The sequence below is a fragment of the Rhinoraja longicauda genome, chromosome 14, assembly GCF_053455715.1.
Source record: "Rhinoraja longicauda isolate Sanriku21f chromosome 14, sRhiLon1.1, whole genome shotgun sequence".
Classification (NCBI taxonomy): Eukaryota; Metazoa; Chordata; class Chondrichthyes; order Rajiformes; family Arhynchobatidae; genus Rhinoraja; species Rhinoraja longicauda.
This window is the reverse complement of record NC_135966.1, coordinates 9,546,036-9,567,826: the sequence shown is the minus strand read 5'-3', so window position 1 is coordinate 9,567,826 and position 21,791 is coordinate 9,546,036. Positions and strand designations below refer to the sequence as shown.

At 47.3% G+C, this 21,791-nt stretch overlaps 1 protein-coding gene across 5 annotated transcripts in view; it reads right to left on the bottom strand.

The window, feature by feature from the left end:
- Positions 1-21,791, bottom strand: part of jade2 (jade family PHD finger 2) — a 155,360-nt gene that overhangs the window by 61,978 nt on the left and 71,591 nt on the right. For all 5 annotated transcript variants that reach the window (XM_078411380.1, XM_078411379.1, XM_078411382.1 and 2 more), the window contains 2 exons: positions 3,279-3,469; positions 598-809 (listed from right to left, as the gene is read on the bottom strand). In XM_078411380.1, the coding sequence (XP_078267506.1) occupies positions 598-809; positions 3,279-3,469 (403 nt within the window). The remainder of the gene's footprint in view (positions 1-597; positions 810-3,278; positions 3,470-21,791) is intronic.

Here is a 21,791-nt window from a genome sequence, read left to right as displayed (position 1 = left end):
AAAAACTGCAGATGCTGGTTAAAATCAAAGGTAGACACAAAATGCTGGAGTAACTCAGCGGGTCAGGCAGCATCTAGGGAGAGAAGGAATGGGTGACGTTTCGGGTCGAGACCCTTCTTCAGACTGAAGAAGGATCTCGACCCGAGACGTCACCCATTCCTTCCCTCCCGAGATGCTGCCTGACCCGCTGAGTTACACCAGCATTTTGTGTCCACCTCTGACTACGGGTGCTGTCTGTACGGAGTTTGTACGTTTTCCCCGTGACCTGCGTGGGTTTTCCCGGGGATCTCCAGTTTCCTCCCACACTTCAAAGACGTACAGGTTTGTAGGTTAATTGGCTTGGTAAGATTGGAAATTGTCCCTAGTGTACGTAGGATATAGGATAGTGTTAGTGTGCGGGAATCGCTGGTTGGCACGGACTTGGTGGGCCGAAGGGCCTGCATTTCTAAAATGTAAAAACTATGAATAGACGGCGGATGCACTAATAAACCTTTTCATGCAGAAACAAACTGAAGAAGGGTCTCAACCCGAAACGTCACCCATTCCTTCTGCCTGTCCCGCCGAGTTAGTCCAGCATTTCTGCGCCCCGGCACTGACCTGGTGAACGCAGATGTTGCATTTGTCACAGAACACCATCTCGTTGCCGTCCTCGCCCTCCGGGGAACGGCAGACGTCGCACACCACGTCCTCGTCGTATTCGATCCCCAGGCCCTCCTCTGTCGCGATCGCCTGGTTCATGTTCTCCTGGCACTGGCTCTCCAGTTCCTCGATGATCTTCTCCATCATCAGCTCGTTCACTTCCAGCATCCCTGGGGAGGGAACACAAAATAACACCACAAAGTGAACAAACTTCGGCAGCGGTCTCCGTTTTAAAATCTCCGTGAAATAGGACAGAACACAGATCCCCCACTCGCTCACACTCGACGAGAAGGGTCTCGACCCGGAACGTCTGAAAGAAGGGTCTCGACCCGGAACGTCACCCATTCCTTCTCTCCAGAGATGCTGCCTGTCCCGCTGAGTTACTCAAGCATTTTGTGTCTATCTTCGGTATGAATATTGACTTCTCCAACACCAAGTAACCCTCACTCTCTCTCCCTCCATCCCTCCCTCATCCTAGTTCTCCGACTAGTTTGACTGTCCCCCTGATTAAATTTTGTACGCCTGATTGTGTGCCTCGTGGTTGTCTTCCCCTCAGCTAACAATGATCCATTCTACATTTTCCTTGTCCTTCGTCCCCTTTGGTCTTTCGTTTTTCGCACCTTAACCTTCCATGTCTCTATGTCTCCCTTCTCCCCTGACTCTCATTCAGAACGGTCTCCACCCGAAAGTCACCCATTCCTTCTCTCCAGAGATTGCTGCCCGACCTGCTGATTTACTCCACCGTTTTGTGTCTGTCTTCGGTGTAGTTCCTTCCTACTCAATTATAAACTGTCAGGTCTGCAATGCAGTCTAAGCCCCACAGTTAAAAAAATAACTGTGTGAAAATACCCCATCGCACCATCGTTTCTGAAAACTGCCTTTATTTTAGCATTAGTTTGAATACATCCACGTTATGTGGCCAACTGGATCGTTAAAAAATGGTTGATTGGGGAAATCTCTGCCAACTCAACTTCCCCGACACAGTTTGAACGGGTAATTATGTAAACATCCCATTTGCATTGACGCCCCATACACTGCCAGCCTTGCAGATTTTATTCTCAAAGTACAGTATTTACAGACTCGGACAAATAATGTATTGTTCCACACTACAATGCAGACTTTCACCGGCTGGAAAACCATATGCTGACAGGTTTCGAGCAAGATGTTTTTATTTAAGGGGACGGCTTTATAGTCATGCAAAAAAATACAGGACCTCCCAGAAAGAATTGAAGAGTGCTTTTATTTTTTTAATGGATTTTCCTCACTTCCCAGTTATGATGCACCAACTGGGTAAAAGAAGTTTCATGAGCCTGACAGCCATTTAGTGTGTACGAAGGAACCGCTCAACGTCTCCCTAGAGCACAGGCCCTCGGGTCTTGGCAACATCAAACAAGATTGAGCGGGCTGGGACTCTATTCCCTGGAGTGCAGGAGGATGAGGGGTGGTCTTACAGAGGTGTATAAAATCGTGAGAGGAATAGATTGGGTGGACGCACAGAGTCTCTTGCCCAGAGTGGGGGAATCGAGAACCAGAGGGCACATGTTTAAGTTGGAGTCCTAGAGTTTTACAGAGTGGAAGTAGGCCCTTCGGCCTAACTTACAACGGCTAACATGTCCCATCTACACTTGTCCCACCTACCTGCATTTGGCCCAAATCCCTTTAAATCTGTCCTATCCATGTACCTGTCTAAATATTTCTTAAATGTTGCGATAGTCCCTGCCTCAACTACCCCCTCCGGCAGCTCGTTCCATACACCCACCAACCTTTGCGTGAAAAAGATCCCCCTCAGATTCTTATTAAATCTTTTCCCCCCTCACCTTAAATCCTGAAAGGTGAAAGACTTAATCGGAATCTGAGGATTAACTTTTTTACGCAAAGGGTGATGTGTGTATGGAACAAGCTGCCAGAGGAGGTAGTTGAGGCAGGGACTATCGCAACGTTTAAGAAGCAATTAGACAGGTACATGGATAGGACAGGTTTGGAGGGATATGGGCCAAATGTAGGCAGATGGGACTAGTGTAGATGGGACATGTTGGTCGGTGTGGGCATTAGGCCGAAGGGCCTGTCTGTTTCCACACTGTATCACTCTATGACTCTTGGAGAAAATCAAAAAAACATAAATCTACAACTACTGAACCACGGCAGTTTGTGTACATCTGCAAGCTCACAGCTTTAAAGCAACAAGAAGTTTGGCAGAGCGAGGATCTGTGTGATAAACCAGGATTCAGTTTAGTTTAGTTTAGTTTAATTTAGTTTAATTTACAGATACAACGCGGAAAAGACCCTTTGGTCCACTGATCAAAACTGCCGACCAATCATCTCCGCACATTAACACAAACCTGCGCCCATTAGGTACAATTCACATTTATACCAAGCCAACTAACCTGCAAACCTGTCCGTCTTTGGAGTGTGGGAGGAAACCGAAGATCTCAGAGAAAACCCATGCAGATCACAGGGAGAACGTACAAACTCCGTACAGACAGCGCCCGTGGTCAGGATCAAACCCGGGTCTCTAGCGCACTGTAAGGCAGCAACTCTACCGTTACGCCACCGTGCCTCCCTCGGATCTCTGAGGACAGTACCACATTTACTGGTCCTCAACTATTTCCCTCTGGTTCGAGAAAGCAAAAATACATTACCTGCTTCCTGGAATTCCGCATTGACCAGTTCCAACCAGTGCACGTCCACCTCATCCAAGTCATAGCGGCACATGCCTCGTGGGGAGAACTTCATGTCCAAGTGGCCAGGCTCAGAAGTCTCGTAGCCAGTTAGAGACGCCAACATTTCTTCAGTGGGAGCCAGGTGCGTTTTCTCAAACTCTGGTGAAACTCTACGTCGAGAGCAAAGAAAGCCAAATATTAAACCATTGCTTCCGTCACAAGCAACTTCACCAGGCACACTTCCAGCCTAGCCATTCCTGCACGTGTTAAAAAGCCCAGCAGAAACTTAGGAGAGTTAGTGAACTGATGAACAAGTGGCTTGCCACAGGCTTGCTGATGTACAGCCTGGCTCTGAAGAGAAATGAGCACTGAATTGTACTGGCATTGTTTCAGTTAAAGCAGAATAGACAATAGGTGCAGGAGTAGGCCATTCAGCCCTTCGAGCCAGCACCGCCATTCAATGCGATCATGGCTGATCACTCTCAATCAGTACCCCGTTCCTGCCTTCTCCCCATACCCCCTCACTCCGCTATCCTTAAGAGCTCTATCCAGCTCTCTCTTGAAAGCATCCAACGAACTGGCCTCCACTGCCTTCTGAGGCAGAGAATTCCACACCTTCACCACTCTCCCCAAAAAGATACACCCCCAGGCCAAATAACAATGCTGGTATCATGTTCATAAGTTTAGGAGCAGAGGAAAACCAGCAATGGCTTCTCTTCAATCACTCCAATTATCTCTGGAACTGCTTCCAAGATGGCGCCCAACTCAGGCGAATATTTGCGTGCTAGCCACAGAGACAGATCTACAATCACATATTATAATCGCTCCACACTCTTACATCTCTATTCCTGCAGCAAGATTTTTTACTTTCCTTAGTCTATCTACCAATCCTTGATTTGACTATCCAGTCTATCTACGGACTATCCTTGATTTGACTTTGCTGGCTTTACCTTGCACTAAACCTTATTCCCTTATCATGCGCCTATACACTGTAAATGGCTCGATTCTAATCATGTATTGTCTTTCCGCTGACTGGATGACATGCAACGAAAGCCTTTCGCTGTACCTCGGTACATGTGACAATAGACTAAACTGAACTGAACTGCAAGGTATTCCATCCCTGCCTTCATTTTGCTCCAGAGTAACATGATCCAGTGACATTCTGCAGAAATGTTGAGTGCATCTAATTCTGTCACCATCATCGACTCCATCAGTCTGAGGAAAGGTCTCGACCCGAAACGTCACCCGTTCCTTCTCTCCAGAGACACTCCAGCATTTTGTGTCTATCTTCGGTTTAAACCAGCATCTGCAGTTCCTTCATACTCAACTTCATGAGAAGTCAATGTGTCCAACTGCAAATTTTTCCACCCTCATGAAACTTTCCTTTAACATCTGCCAAACACATTCCAAATTATTGCCCCTGGAAGCTTGCTTGGCATGAACTGTACGGCCTCAATGCTTACGGGAAGAAGGCAGGAGAATGGGATTAAAGAGGGAAAGATAGATTCGGCATGATCGAATGGTGGAGCAGAGTCAATGGGGCCAAATGGCCCAAATCTGCTCCTACGGCTTATGACCTTACTAACTCAAAGGCCAACTATCTACTCAACCATGAATTATATTTCTAGGATTTTATTTGCATTGTTGACGTTACTTACTTTCACTTGTATGTCAGTGTGGTCATCCTGACCATAGCCTCAAAAAAGGGCAGCACTCCGTGGTGCAGCGGTAGAGTTGCTGCCTTACAGCGCCAGAGACCCGGGTTCAATCCTGACTACGGGTGCTGTCTGTACGGAGTCTGTACCTTCTCCCTGTGACCACGTGGCTTTTCTCCGGGTGCTCCGGTTTCCTCCCACACTCCAAATATGTACAGGTTTGTTGCTAATTAGCTTTGGGAAGTTGTAAAAAAAGAATTGTCCCTGGTGCGCAAGGTAGTGTTATTGCACAGGGCGATCTCTGGTCGGCGCGGACTCGGTGCACCATGGAGCCTGTAACTCTACAGTAAAAACTCTTATTCAATTTTGATTTCTAAAGTTGACTTCTCCAGTAAGGTGTGGTTCTACTCTAGACCCAAGATGTCTTCCATCCATTCCCTCCACAGATGCTGCCCTGACCCGCTGAGTTACTCCAGCACTTTGTGTTTTGCTTGAAATGTCCAAACTGTTGGCCGGTTCCATTTCTTCCAACGTCCTCCACGTAACCATGCTAGAATCGCATGGTTTGCAGCAATAAAAGGTGCCAGAAAGTTACGCCTTTCCAATAAAAGAGCTATTAGTCATACAGCACAGGAACAGACCATTTGGTCTGATCCGTCCATGCCAACCAATGCGCCCCGCCTAAGCCAGGTCCATTTGCCCATGTTTGGCCCATGTCCCAACAAACCTTTCCTATGTATGTACCTGTCCAATGCTGCTCTCGAACCTGCCTCAACTATCTCCTCAGGCACCTTGTTCCATACACCCATTACCCTTCCATCCTTGGATGGTGTAGAAACAAGGACGATGTAGAATGCAGAATATAGTTCTCAGCATTGTAGCGCAAAACTCAGAACTAAGTGGAATAAGAAGGAACTGCAGATGCTGGTTTATACCAAAGGCAGACACAAAGTGCTGGAGTAACTCGGCGGGTCAGGCAGCATCCCTGGAGAAAAAGGACGAGTGACGTTTCGTGTCTGAAGAAGAATCCCGACCCGAAACGTCACCCATCCTTTTTCTCCAGAGATGCTGCCAGACCCGCTGAGTTACTCCAGCACTCTGTGTCCACCCTTGGATGGTGGCTTTGTTGAATGAACTCCACAAAATCAGTAGGATGGAACTGCGGATGCTGGTTTAAATCGAAGATAAGACACAAAATGCTGGGGTAACTCAGCGGGACAGGCAGCATCTCTGGAGAGAAGGAATGGGTGACGTTTCGGGTTGAGACCCTTCTTCAGACTGATCCACAAAACCGGTAGTCAGGCTCATCCAAGGATAGAACACAAGGCCGAGCTTGATTTCAGCCACCTCTTTATAACCTTGTACTTTACGTATCAGGGTAGTCTAATCTGTAGGATACATACGACCCTGAGCCCAGATAATCTAGTGCTCAAAGCTAAAGAAACTTAACCTGTTCAGTGGTTCGTCCTGTTTCGGATCTATAGTGATGACACTTGAAGCAGGGTTAGTTACAGTATGTTCCATGTTCTCTGCTATCTGACTGATAAATACATCCTAAATCAACACACCCTTATCAGAAAACAACACTGCATATTACATTTTAAGGGAAAGTGCTTATGAAACTGGAGGCTCCATACTTTGCAGGTAAGTTGTTCAAAAAACCCAAAGGCTTGTGGAAATACTTGTACTCAATACACAAAAGGACACAAAAGTGCTGGTATAACTCAGCAGGTCAGGCAGCACCTCTGGAGAACATCGATAGGTGACGTCTCGACCCGAAATGTCGCCTATCCATGTTCTTTAGGGATGCTGCCTGACATGCTGAGTTTTCAGTTTAGTTTAGAGATACAGCCCGGAAACAAGCCCTTCGGCCCACCGAATCCACACCAGCCAGCGATCCCTGAACATTAACACTATCCTACACACACTAGGGACAATTTACATTTATACCGAGTTAATTAACCTGCAAACCTGTACATCTTTGGAGTTACTCCAGTACTTTGTGTCCAAAAGCTTGTGGGCCCCACCAAGTACTAGGCATGTAACACTTCACAAACTTCGCACATCAAGAACCAGATATAGGTTTAAGATTCATGAAGGAACTGCAGATGCTGGTTTAAACCAAGGATAGACACACACACGCTGGAGTAACTCAGCAGGACAAGCAGCATCTCTGGAGAGAAGGGGTGATGTTTCGGGTCGAGGCCCTTCTTCAAACATGGAACAGCGAACATGGAACATGCTGTAACTATAACCCTTCTTCAGGGGGGGAGGGAGATAGATAGATAAGGAAGTGCAAGGTGTGAAAACAAGGCTAAGGGAATTGAGGTCAAGAAAAATGTAGAATAGATTATCGTTAGCTGGGAGAAGGTAACAACAAAGCAAACAGAGGCAAAATGTAGTCAGAGACAGTAAGACTGGTCGGAGAACTGGGAAGGAGGAGGGATAGAGAGAGAGAGAAAGCAAGGGCTACTTAAAGTTAGAGAAGTCAACGTTCATAGGTTTAAGGTGTCAGGGGAATGAGTTAACAGGAAACCAACAGGAAACATTGGTGTACCCACCAATCTCTGAGTGAAAAAGTAATCCCTTGGTTTCCTGTTAACTCTTTCCCCTGACACCTTAAACCTATGGAACGAGCTGCCAGAGGAGGTGATTGATGCAGGTACTACAACAGCACTTGGACAGATACATGGATAGGAAAGGTTTAGAGAGATATGGGCCAAATGAACGCGGACACATGGGATTAGCTTAAAAGGGACATCTTGGTCAGCATGGACAAGTTGAGCCGTTGCTGCATGACTCTACGAGTGGAAACTAATCATAATCATAGAATTATAAAATTATATTTGAATAGAGATAAAAATGGGAATAAAAGTAACACCATTCCTCATTTAAAAGAATTTATGAGATTTTTCACAAAAGGACACAAAGTGCTGGAGTAACTCAGTGGGGCAGGGAGCATCTCTGGAGAACACGGATAGGTGACGTTTCACAGAGTGCTGGAGTAACTCAGTGGGGCAGGGAGCATCTCTGGAGAACACGGATAGGTGACGTTTCACAGAGTGCTGGAGTAACTCAGTGGGGCAGGGAGCATCTCTGGAGAACACGGATAGGTGACGTTTCACGTCGGAACTCTTCTTCATTTGTCTGAAGAAGGTCTCGTCCCAAAACGTCTCTTATCCATGTTCTCCAGAGACGTTGCCTGACCCGCCGAGTTACTCCAGCACTTTGTGTTGAGCCAGCGTCTGTAGTTCCTTGTCTCTACATTTTGACTGTTTCACTGTGAAACCTCCGCAAGGTATGCCTACTTTTGTGAGTTTTCTCATTAGTCTCAATAACTTGGCACTGATTAAACGTCAATCTTTTATGGGGAACTCTGGGATTTCCTGACACTGAGGGAATTTCCTGTTGTATTCCGAGCAGTTTGATTTCTTGCCCTGATAGTGCAGTCCTTGCCAAATATCTAATCCCCAGGCAATTCCACCCGCTAAACTCCAGGGAGTTTACAAAGTAAACGTGCATCTACGAACAGCTTGTGTTGGAGAGCATGGAGAAAATCTGCCTCAGTCATCTTGGACTCAAGATGCTTAGTAAAGACAGGGGGACCTCATTGAAACATACAGAACAGTGAAAGGCTTGGATAGAGTGGATGTGGAGAGGATGTTTCCACTGGTGGGAGAGTTTAGGACTAGAGGTCATAGCCTCAGAATTAAAGGACTTTCTTTTAGGAAGGAGATGAGGAGAAATGTCTTTAGTCAGAGGGTGGTGAATCTGTGGAATTCTTTGCCATGGAAGACTGTGGAGGCCAAGTCAGTGGAGATTTTTTTGAGGCAGAGATAGATAGATTCTTGATTAGTACAGGTGTCAGAGGTTATGGGGAGAAGGTAGGAGAATGGGGTTAGGAGGGAGAGATAGATCAGCCATGATTGAATGGCGGAGTAGACTAGATGGGCCACATGGCCTAATTCTACTCCGATCACATGACCCAAGGCCTAAAAGGGAGAGCTGGGACAGAGAATAAACATTTGGGAATGCAGGAAGAAACCGGAGCACCCGGAGGAAACCCCACGCGGGTGGAGGGAGGACCTGCAAACTCCACACAGGCAGCACCGAACCCAAGTCTCTGGTGCTGGGAGGCGGCAGCTCCACCAGCAGTTCTGTATTAAACGGTGGCGCAGCGGTAGAGTTGCTGCCTTACAGCGAATGCAGCGCCGGAGACTCAGGTTCGATCCTGACTACGGGCGCCGTCTGTACGGAGTTTGTACGTTCTCCCCGTGACCTGCGTGGGTTTTCTCCGAGATCTTCGGTTTCCTCCCGCACTCCAAAGACGTACAGGTATGTAGGTTAATTGGCTGGGCAAATGTTTAAAAAAATTGTCCTTAGTGTGTGTAGGATAGTGTTAATGTGCGGGGATCGCTGGGCGGCGCGGACCCGGTGGGCCGAAGGGGCCTGTTTCCGCGCTGTATCTCTAAATCTAAAAATTTAAATAATTTTGTTTAAAATCATACAGGCCAGTCAGAGAATTTAACAGGCAGGATTGAAGGAGTTCAAACCGTGTACTACATGGGGAATTGTAGCTCGATTCATTCACTGGGAATGCAATGTTTAATATCAGGAAGGGAAGCCAGATTCTTTACACAAGCCATACCCAAATCACAATTCATAACGTTGTGATTGGCAACAGCTATGGCAGATATTCATGTCTGCAATGCACGGGCAGCAAAATAAAACCTAGGTAAAAGATCTTTTACACAAAACATCAATGGCAAAATTATAAATTAGAACCTGGCATTTTAGATGTGGACACAAGGAACTGCAGATGCTGGTTTACAAAAAAAAAGACACAAAGTGCCAGAGTACCTCAGCGGTCCAGGCAGCATCTCAGGAGAACATAGACAGGCCACGTTTCACAGAAGTGTTTTTTTGTGCGTTCACCCAATCTCTGGCCTTTGTCCAACCTTCTTCCAACCAAACACCCCCTCACCTGTATCCACCTATCACTTGTGTAGGAAGGAACAGCAGACGATGGTTTACACCAAAGATAGACACAAAATGCTGGAGTAACTCAGCAGGACAGGCAGTGTCTTTGGATAGAAGGAATGGGTGGTGTTTCGGGTCGAGTCTGAACAAGAGTCTCGATCTGAAATGTCACCCACTCCTATCCAGAGATGCTGCCTGTCCCACTGAGTTACTCCAGCATTTTGTGTCCATCTTCCACCTATCACTTGCCAGGCTTTGCCCCGCCTCTACCTCTCTTCCAGCGATTGCTGGCTTACAGAGTCAGAGACCCGGGTTCGATCCCGACTACGGGCGCCGTCTGTACGGAGTTTGTACGTTCTCCCTGTAACCGCGTGGTTTCCTCCCACACTCCAAAGACGTACAGGTTTGTAGGTTAATTGGCTTGGTATAAAATGTAAATTGTCCCTAGTGTGTGTAGGGTAGTGTAGTGTTAGTGTACGGGGATCGCTGGTCGGCGCGGACCCGGTGGGCCGCAGGGCCTGTTTCCACGCTGTTAATTCTCTAAACCAAACTAAAAACTAAACTTAATTCAGCATTGAAACAGCCCCTTCGGCCCATCGATCACACGTTCGCACTACCTACACACTTGGGATAATTTACAGAGGCCGATTAACCTACACACCCGCACGTCTTCGGGCTGTGGGAGGAAACCGGAGCACCCGGAGTAAAACCACGTGGTCACAGGGAGAAGGTGCAAACTCCGCACGGACAGCGCCCGAGGTCAGGATCGAACCTGGGTCTCTGGCGCTGTGAGGCAGCAGCTCCACCAGCTGCCCCACTGTGCCTCCCCATGCCTTTCTGCCAGGTCACCTCTCAATTTCCTCAGCTTATGGACAAAAAGAGGAAATACACCAAAGGCAAACAAGGTAGGAAATGTGCACGCCTCCATTGCAGTAAATGTCAAGAGTGATACATAATGTAGAACAAATAACTTATTATTGTTCCGATCATATCTTCCTACACAGCACCTTTCAATGTGCTTTCAAAACACTTGTAAGTCTCACTTCGACCAAAGTGCCTCCTACCAAATCTGAACGAAAGCAAATCGAATTGGGGTCACTCCACCTCCATGTTTAGATCACATTGGTGTATAAAATCATGAGAGGAATAGAACGGGTTGATGCACAGAGTCTCTTGCCCGGAGTAGGTGAATCGAGGACCAGAGGACATAGGTTTAAGGTGAAGGGGAAAAGATTTAATAGGAATCTGAGGGGTAACCTTTTCACACAAAGGGTGGTGGGTGTGTAGAACAAGCTGCCAGAGGAGGTAGTTGAGGCTGGGACTATCCGAAAGTTTAAGAAACAGTTAGACAGGTACATGGATAGGACAGATTTGCAGGGATATGGGCCAAACGCAGGCAGGCGGGACTAGTGTAGCTGGCACATTTTTGGCCGGTGTGGACAAGTTGGGCCGAAGGGCCTGTTTCCATGCTGTGAGACTCTATGACTCAGACCATGAACAGCTATTCCTTTAGGTTACGCTGTAATGTAAAGTGTAGTGAGGACAAGGAGAAGAAGCCAAAAATGCGGGTTATTGTTTTAGCAAATACTCCCCCAAAAAAATCAAAGACTTGGGGAATTGAAGATTGTATGGCACAAATAAGGTCAGAAGGAAAAGGAGTCGAATTAGGCCATTCGGCCCATCCAGCCTACTCCGCCATTCAATCATGGCTGATCTATCTCTCCCTCCTAACCCCAATCTCCTGCCTTCTCCCCGCAACCTCTGACACCCGCACTGCTCAAAGAATCTATCTGTCTCGGCCTTAAAAATAGGCACATTTCAATAATAATAATATTAATATTAATAAGAACGATGTTTGAAATGGTAAAATTCTTATTTCAACGTGAAATGCTTGGCTTATAACCAGTCCAAAGGCTGGCGAGGTTACAGGATGCATGAAAAGAATGGTACGTCGGGGCGGTGAGGCTGCTAACAGAATTGCATTGTCTGCCCTTTGACCGCGACATGCCGACGCAGACTTATGTGGAATGCTGAACACGTTGCCGAGGATGTGTGCGTCTTCCCTTCGTCAGTCACTGGGGTTATCTACGAAAATGCTTGCTTCCCAAAACAACATCCTCATTCAATGCCGATGCTATTTATTAAACAGAGAAAGCCTGTGAGACAAAAGCCGTTCACTTTTTCCACTGACTCAGTCATACGCCACAGAGACTGGGGCAAACTGAGTCTTGGCAGCCCTCCGATGTATTGCTCAGCATCCCGATTATACATCACAACAATAAAAGGTGCAGGAGGGAACCGCAGATGCCGGTTTAAACTGTATAAAGGCACAAAGTGCCGGAGTAACTCAGCGGGACAGGCGGCGTCTCTGCAGAGAAGGAGTGGGTGACGTTTCAGGTAGAGACCTTTCTTCAGACTCAGCTCAGATTCAACAATGAAACGCTCGTCCAAATGCCTGGGGGAGGGGAGGGGGGGGGTCATAAGGCCACAAGTGATGGGAGTGGAATTAGGCCGTTTGGCCCATCAAGCCTGGAGTTATAGAGTCATAGAGTGATACAGTGTGGAAACAGGCCCTTCAGCCCAACTGGCCCACACAGGCCAACATGTCCCAGCTACACTTGTCCCACCTGCCTGCACTTGGTCCATATCCCTCCAAACCTACTCCGCCATTCACTCACGGCTGACCTATCTCTCTCTCCTAACCTCATTCCCCCTGCCTTCTCCCCAGAACCCCTGACACCCGTACTAAAAGGCCAGAAGCCCGCCAGCTGCGAGACCAACAGCGATGTGTTTGGAGAGGGGTTGCTGTCACTGTCTGAGCCCACCAAGGGGTTAAATCCTTTACAAGCCAGGGGCTCGGGGTGATCTGTGGGACGTGGGTGGTGCAGTCTGACTCAGGCTAACACCATTATGACTCACTGCTTTCTGAGAAGGTTAAAATTAGAAAAGCCATTGGAGGCACAGGCTCACACTACAAATCAAAGGGCTTGTAAATACTGCAAGAAATCCAGCTGGAGGAACTCCAAAAATCAAATCATCCAAAGATGCTTGGTGATCGGAAAGCAACTGGTGCATAAAATAGCAATTTCATAAACACTATAGATAACAGAAGACGGACACAAAATGCTGGAGTAACTCAATGCGTCTGGCAGCATCTCTGGAGAGAAGGAATAGGTGACGTTTTGGGTCGAGACCCATCTTCAGTCTGGCCTGATTCCACTCCTATCACTTATGACGTTATGACCCCCTCAGGCATTTGGACGAGCCTTTTAGTACTGAATCTGAGTTGGGTCTGAAGAGGGGTCTCGACCCAAAACGTCACCTATTCCTTTTCTCCAGAGATGTTGCCTGACCCGCTGAGTTACTCCAGCTTATTGCGTCTATCTTCGGTTTCAACCAGCCTCTGCAGTTCCTTCCTACACATTATGGTTAATAGATTTGATTTAGACAAGAGAAGAGAATAGTTTGTGTGCTTTTTTAAAATTTAATTTACCTTCTCGTGGGCTGTATTATAACTGAGTGCTGCTTACATTATTTGAATGTAAAACCAAAATAAAAGGCTATTCCCAAATCTGTGGCAATGCCTCTCTCTTCCAAAGACCAAGAGGAGGACATTGACTTTGATCCATGGCTCCACGCCACACACTTGTCTTTACATATCTGTCGTGTTGCTGCAAGTAAGAATTTCATAGTTCAGTTTCAGGACGTATGACCACTTGACACATGGGCCCCATACACCTTGTTATATAGCACTAGGACCTTCGAGATTCACTCCTGGAATGACACCCCAGAAAATATTCTCAGTTCCTCTGGATAATGTGAACATTTCAACCGGAACCTCTCTTAACCGTCTGAATTACGGGGAACATAACTTCAGTGTAAGCATTAGAAACATAGAAAAATTAGTGCAGGAGTTGGCCATTCGGCTCTTCAAGCCAGCACTGCCATTCAATGTGATCATGGATGATCATTCACAATCAGTTCCCCGTTCCTGCCCTCTCCCCATACCTCTTGAAAGAAAGGAGCGACTGGGCTTGTATTCACTGCAATTTAGAAGGATGAGAGGGGATCTTATTGAAACATATAAGATTATTAAGGGATTGGACACGCGAGAGGCAGGAGACATGTTCCCGATGTTGGGGGAGTCCAGAACCAGGGGCCACAAAGAATAAGGGGTCAGATATTTAGAACCGAGATGAGGAAAAACTTTCCTCTGCCTCAGAAGGCAGTGGAGGCCAATTCTCTGGATGCTTTCAAGAGAGAGTTAGACAGAGCTCTTAAAGATAGCGGAGTCAAGGGATATGGGGAGAAGGCAGGAACGGGGTACTGATTGTGGATGATCGGCCATGATCACGGTGAATGGCGGTGCTGGCTCGAAGGGGCGAATGGCCTCCTCCTGCACCTATTGTCTATTACACATTCTATTTCCCCTTTTTGTTATTTTCTGTTTAGTTTAGTTTAGTTTATTGTCACGTGTACCAAGACACAGTGAAAAGCGTTTGTTGCGTGCTAACCTGCCAGTAGAAAGACTATACATCATTATAATTGAGCCCGCCGCAGTGTGCAGATGCAGGATAAAGGGGATAAGGCTTAGGGCACGATAAAGTGCGGTAATGTCCCATGAAAAGAAAGTCCGAGGGTCTCAAAATGAGGTGGATGGCAGCTCAGGACCGCTCTCTAGTTATTGGTAGGATGGTTCAGTTGCCTGAAGACAGCTGGGAAGAAACTGTCCCAAGAAACTGTCGCAGGAAAAATGTTCCCAATGTTGGGGAAGTCAAGAACCAGGGGCCACAGTCCACGAATAAAGGGGAGGTCATTGAAAACTGAGATGAGGAAAAACTTTTTCACCCAGAGAGTTGTGAATTTGTGGAATTCTCTGCCACAGAAGGCAGTGGAGGCCAATTCACCGGATGAAGTTAAAAGAGAGTTAGATAGAGCTCTAGGGGCTAGCGGAATCAAGGGATATGGGGAGAAGGCAGGCACGGGTTACTGATTGTGGATGATCCGCCATGATCACAATGAATGGCGGTGCTGCTCGAAGGGCCAAATGGCCTCCTCCTGCTCCTATTTTCTATGTTTCTATGTAATCTGGAGGTGTGCATTTTCAGACCTGTATCTCTTGCCTGATGGGAGAGGGGAGAAGAGGGAGTGACTGGGGTGAGACTAGTCTTGATTAGGCTGCTGGCCTTGCCGAGGCAACCTTGCCGATGGACCTGACATTCAATGATCCATAAATTCCACCTTCACCTTGAATGTTTCTTTTGACCTCCACTATTTCTCGCTTTTTAACCATTTAGGAAACAAGAGTACCTAATTGGCAGATGCACTGAAAAAGGGACAATTAAATTCCTAAATGCAGCAGCTTAACACAGTACTTATAGATAACGATGATGAACATGACATGCAAAGTGAGATTCCATGGAACTATGAGTCAGTTATTGCTTCTCTGATGTTTTGAATCGTGGTGTCTCAAAATACTGCATGAAATACCCAACATTACGGTACAGCACAGCAGGCCCTTCGGCCCACTGGTGTCTGTGTTGACCATGATGCCAATTTAACATGCACTGCTGCCTGCAAGTGCTCCACATCCCTCCATGTTCATGTATCTGTTTCGTTTAGTTCAGAGATACAGCGCGGATCGAACCGTGTCCTTCGGCCCACCGAGTCCGCGCCGACCAGCGATCCCCGCACATTAACACTATCCCACACACACACACTAGGGACAATTTACATTGACACCAAACCAAATTAACCGTCAAACCTGCACGTCTTTGGAGTGCGGGATGAAACCGAAGTTCTCGGAGAAAACCCACGCAGGTCACGGGGAGAAGGTATAAACTCCGTACAGACAGCACCCGCAGTTAGGATCGATCCCGGGTCTCTGGCGCTATAAGTGCTGTAAGGCAGCAACTCTACCACTGTGCCACCGTGCCGGCCCGTTTAAATATCTTTTAAACATTGTCATTCACCTTGAATTGCAAACTTCGTTTCCAGGAATTATGCAGTCACAATGTATTAATGGGGAATAATGCAAGGGGGGGAAAAGGTGGTATTTTTGCTAGTAATGGAGCAGAAACCTACGAGAAGCTCATAAGTTCAAGGTGCAGAATTAGGCCATTCAGCCCATCAAGTCTACTCCGCCAATCAATCATGGCTGATCTATCTCTCCCTCCCCATTCTCCTTCCTTCTCCCCATAACCCCTGACACCCGTACTAATCAAGAATCTATCTATCCCTGCCGTAAAAATATCCATTGACTTGGCCTTCTGTGGAGTTGCCTTCTCTGCAACTAAGTTGGTGAATCTGCTCATGCCACAAATTATATTTAAACATTTTGTTTTGGAGATACAACATGGAAACAGGCCCTTCGGCCCACCGAGTCCATGCCGATCATTGATCTCCCGTTCACACTGCTTCTGTGTTCTCACACTTTCTCATCCACTCATCCACATTGGGGACAATTGTGGACATTGAGGCCAAATAACCTACAAACCCCCATGTCCTTGGAAAGTGGGAGGAAACCAAAGCACCCAGAGGAAACCCCCGAGGTCACAGGGAGAACGTGCAGACTCCACACAGACAGCATCCCAGGTCGGGATCGAACCGGGTCTCTGGAGCTGTGAGGCAGCGGCTATACTTTGCATCAGGTGCCAAGGGAGAGTTTTGAGAGCTACAATTTAGCACGTGCACTCAGAGACCGAGGGAAGAGTTACCCACCTCTTTTCAAGCTATATTGCGATCACCCTGAAGCACGATCTCGACCTGAATCTGTGGTGGTGAATCTGTGGAATTCTTTGCCACAGACGCAAAGTCAATGGATATTTTTAAGGCAGAGATATATAGATCATTGATTAGTGCGGGTGTCAGGGATTATGGGGAGAAGGCGGGAGAATGGGGTTAGGAGGGAGAGATAGATCAGCCATGATTGAATGGCGGAGTAGACTTGACGGGACGAATGGCCTAATTCTGCTCCTATCACTTAAGACTTTATGACCTGAAGCGTCACATACACATGTCCTCCAGAGGTAAGCACTGCAGTAACTTAGCCTGGCCCACTTTTTTCAATATGGAGGGCTCCAACATCTGCAGTTTCTTGTGTATCCAGACCAATGGACAAGGTGTGAAGAAGGGTCTCGATCCGAAACGTCACCCATTGCTTCTCTCCAGAGATGCTGCCTGTCCCGCTGAGTTACCCCAGCATTTTGTGTCTATCAATGGACACGAAGGCTGCTAACGTTATCAGACAGAGCCTGCAGTCCCCACTGGAAGAGTGAACGCATGATTCAGATCTGGCTGTAGGTTGCCAGCGATCCCTCCACTGACACCAAACAATGTAACCCAAATATCATCACCTCACTAAAACGCAAACTAGGAAGTAGCTGCGTGAAGCCGATGACACTCATCTGGGAAATGACTTCATTCGACATGACTTTGAGCTTGTGCAGATGCAAATTTCTCATAAACTTCTAACAGAAGAATGCAGAATGAAAAACAGACACAAAATGCTGGAGCACTCTGGAGAGAAGGAATGGGTGACGTTTCGGGTCGAGACCCTTCTTCGGACTCCCGTTCCTTCTCTCCAGAGATGCTGCCTGTCCCGCCAAGTTTTCGTCCAGCATTTTGTGCCTATCTTCGGGTTAAACCAACATCTGCAGTTCCTTCCTGCAACAATGCAGAATGCAAGATTATTTCTTGAATTGTCATTTGGCTGTTTGTTACTTACACCAAGTGGATCAGTGCAGAGTGGAAATAAGGTTAACTGATCTCGACTAGATCAGAACATAGAACAGTACAGCATGGGAACAGGCCCATCGGCCCACAATATCGGTGCTGAACATAATGCTAACTAATCCCCTTTGCCTGTACGCGATCCACATCCCGCCATTACTTGCACATCTAAGTGCCAATCCAAAAGGCCCTTAAATGCCTCAACGTTAACTGCCTTCGCTACTACCCCTGGCAACGTGTCTCATCAGTCTATGCGTAAAAAAAGTTGGCCCGCAGATCTCCATTAAACCTTTCTCCTCTCAGCTTAAAGCTATGCCCTCTAGTTTACTTTACCTGAGAGATACAGCTTGGAAACAGGCCCTTCTGCCCACCGAGTCCGTGCCGACCAGCGATCACCCCTACAATTTACTAGGGCCAATTTACAATTTTACCAAGCAAATTACTTGCACGTCTTTGGAGAGTGGGAGGAAACCGGAACTCTTGGAGAAAACCCACGCAGGTCACAGGGAGAACGTACAAACTCCGCACAGACAGTATTTATCGCCAGGATGGAACCCGGGTCTCTGGCGCCATAAGGCAGCAACTCTACCGCCACGCCACCGTGCTGCCCGATACTGTTTCACTACAGATGAGATCCCATCTTCGGGATAATCTTTGATATCTCCATCCTGGGAAAAAGTCCAACCCTGTCTCATATGTTTTTCTATCAGGTCTCCCCTCAACCTCTGTAGTTCCAGCGAAAACAGCCAAGGTTTTTTTCTAACCTCTCCTGACATAACTAATACCCACTAATACAGGCAGCATTCTGGTGAGGCTCCTCCATACCATCCCCCAAAGCCCCCTCATCCTGCTGAGATGGGATGACCAGAACTACGCACAATATTCCAAATATTACACACAATACTCCGGATCTCAGAATGGAACAGCCATTCATTCGTGATTTAGAAACCTGCCTTGGATGAATCTTCAGGTGCCACTTGTTCTTGCCAAGTGAGGACTGAATAGGGTCATTGCGGTGATTTCGAGCCCACAACCAGATGGTACTTTGGCATTGACTGCCAGTTTGATAATGGCGTTCGGCCATTTTGAACAAGGACTGGCATTTCTGGGTCTGTAACCTAACAATACAACAATGACTTTATCTTCCCCTTTGTTCCACCTATTGAACTTGAGTTTGGCTTGACTGCATTTACCAGTTTAGTACTTTAGTTTAGTTTAGATATACAACGCGGAAACTGGCCCTTCGGCCCAACTTGTCCGTGCCGACTAGGGATCCCCGCACATTAATACTACCCTACACACACCAGGGACAATTTACATTTATACCAAGCCAATTAACGGACAAATCTGTAGGTCTTTGGAGTGTGGGAGGAAACCGGAGATACTGGGAAAAACCCACGCAGGTCACCTGGTGAATGTGCAAACTCCAGAAAGGCAACACCTGTAGTCGGGTTCGAACCCTGTAAGGCAGCAGCTCTACTGCTACGCCACCGTGCAGCATTATCTGATCTGATTGGATAGCAAGCTGTACCTTGGTACACGTGACAATAATAAACCAAAACCGAGAAGGCTAGAAATGGGGGAAAAAAATCCGTGACTCCTTAGGACACAAAGTGCTGGAGTCACTCAGCAGGTCAGGCAGCATCTGTGGAGAACGTGGAGAACATCCGCGTGGCGTGGCGTGACCTGCTGAGTTACTCTGGTGCATCAACCAGCTTCTGCAGTTCCTTGTTTTGACTCCCTGACTCCTTGGTGCTTTCTGTCAAAGCTGTTTAAGCATCTGAGGGCTGCTCCAACAGTTAATTCTACAATAAAAAACACAACGAGTTCATTGAATATAGTTTGTACGTAATTAAATCTCAGTTTGAAAACTGCAAGCTCAAGAATTAAACCCAGCCATGAAGTCACCCCTATTATTTTATTTACCCTCTTTTCCACCGCCTTACTTTTCAGGCTGCCAGCTGTTCCTTTTTCCCTTGGTTATAGCACATTGCAGTAATTTATTTTGACCACCTGGGTTGCCATGTTGTCGGCTCGGTGCCAGCACTATGGTGAAGTAACATGACTTCATGTATTTCTGGGTAACACTTTGACTCACTACAGCCCTCCCATTGACACGAGCATCCATATCCCGGAGCAGTTTACAGCGCGGAAACAGGCCCTTCAGCCTATCGAGGTGGAAGTAGTTGAGGCAGGGACTATCCCTACATTTAAGAAGCAGTTAGACAGGTACATGGATAGGGCAGGTTTGGAGGGATATGGACAAAACGCGGGCAGGTGGGTCTAGTGTAGCTGGGACATGTTGGCCGGTGTGGGCAAGTTGGGCCGAAGGGCCTGTTTCCACGCTGTATCACTTTATGACTCTATTTCCCCCATAATCAAGATCAGTAGAAATAGAGATGCTGCAGGTGCCTGAATCTTGAGCAAATCACAAAGTGCTGGAGAAACTCAGCAGGTCAGGCAGCATCTGTGGAGGGGTAACTCAGCGGGTCAGGCAGCACCTGTGGAGGGGTAACTCAGCGGGTCAGGCAGCATCTGTGGAGGGGTAACTCAGCGGGTCAGGCAGCACCTGTGGAGGGGTAACTCAGCAGGTCAGGCAGCACCTGTGGAGGGGTAACTCAGCGGGTCAGGCAGCACCTGTGGAGGGGTAACTCAGCGGGTCAGGCAGCATCTCTGGCAAAAAAAGGATGGGTGATGGTTCAGGTCGGGGACCCTTCTTCAGACTCCAACCCAAAACGTAAGCCATCTTTTCTCTTCAGAGATGCTGTGATGATGACCCGCTGAGTTCCTCCAGCATTTTGTGCCTATCGTCGGTATAAACCAGCATCTGCAGTTCCTTTGTGCAGCATCCATGGAGGGAATTCAGAGGTGAATCTTTGGGTTGGAACCCTTCTTCAGACTGATTTGCAGTTGGGAGGGGTTTAAGAAAGCTGGAAAATAAATGGGGCAGGACAAAGCCTGGCCAGCGATGGGTGGAGACAGGTGAGGGAGGTTTGATTTACTTTAAAGCATTCATTTCTCCTATTTAAAAGGATGATCGCTTCCCAAGCCAATGCAAAATTTAGTTGCAAATAGTTGGAATTATGTCTTCTCCTCTCCCAGAATCCCATAAAAGGGATGGCTGTTAATAATTCAGGTAAGGAGTTAAAGTGAATTCCTGGCAAGGCGATTTTCAGTAGGATCCAAAGGCATTCAATGTTTGGCTAGTCATCCAGCATGGAAACAGGCCCTTCAGCCCAACTGGTCCATGCAGACCAAGATGCCCCATCGAAGCTAGTCCCATTTGCCCATGTTTGGTCCATATCCCTCTCAATCTTTCCCATCCACGTACCTGTTCTAGTGTCTTTTGAATGCGTTGTTATCGTAACTGCCTCAACTACCTCCCCTGGCAGCTCGTTCCATTTGCCCACCACCCTCTCGAATGAAAAAGTCGCCCCTCAGGTTCCTATTAAATTTTGTCCTTCTCACCTTAAACCTAAAGCCTCTGTTGTTTGATTTCTCTACCCTTGTGCAGAGACTCTGTGCATTCCCCCTATCTATTTCCCTCATGATCTCATACACCTCTGCTTCTACAGTTTTATCACCACTTCCGCTTTCCTTTGAGTTTCTCGGTAATGATAACCCTCTGGCTTGCTTCCAACCATGGCCGTTGCTGCTGTGTAACATGGCGAGAGGAGGGGTGCATGAAATGACCCAGGATAGGAAGGGAAGGGACTAATGAAACGATTCACCTCAGGTCTTCTCTCTTGAAGGAGACACCAGCCCTTAGCACACAGTCCATACCTGCACTCGATGTTTAGATTTAAAAAAAATAGATTTAGAGATACAGCGCGGAAACAGGCCCTTCGGCCCACCGAGTCCGCGCCGCCCAGCGATCCCAGCACATTAACACTATCCTACACACACTAGGGACAATTTAAAAAAAAACATTTACCCAGTCAATTAACCTACATACCTGTACGTCTTTGGAGTGTGGGAGGAAACCGAAGATCTCGGAGAAAACCCATGCAGGTCACGGGGAGAACGTACAAACTCCGTACAGACGGCGCCCGTAGTCAGGATCGATTCGCTGTAAGGCTGCAACTCTACCGCTGCGCCACCGTGCCGCCCTTGTTGTCAAGCTGCA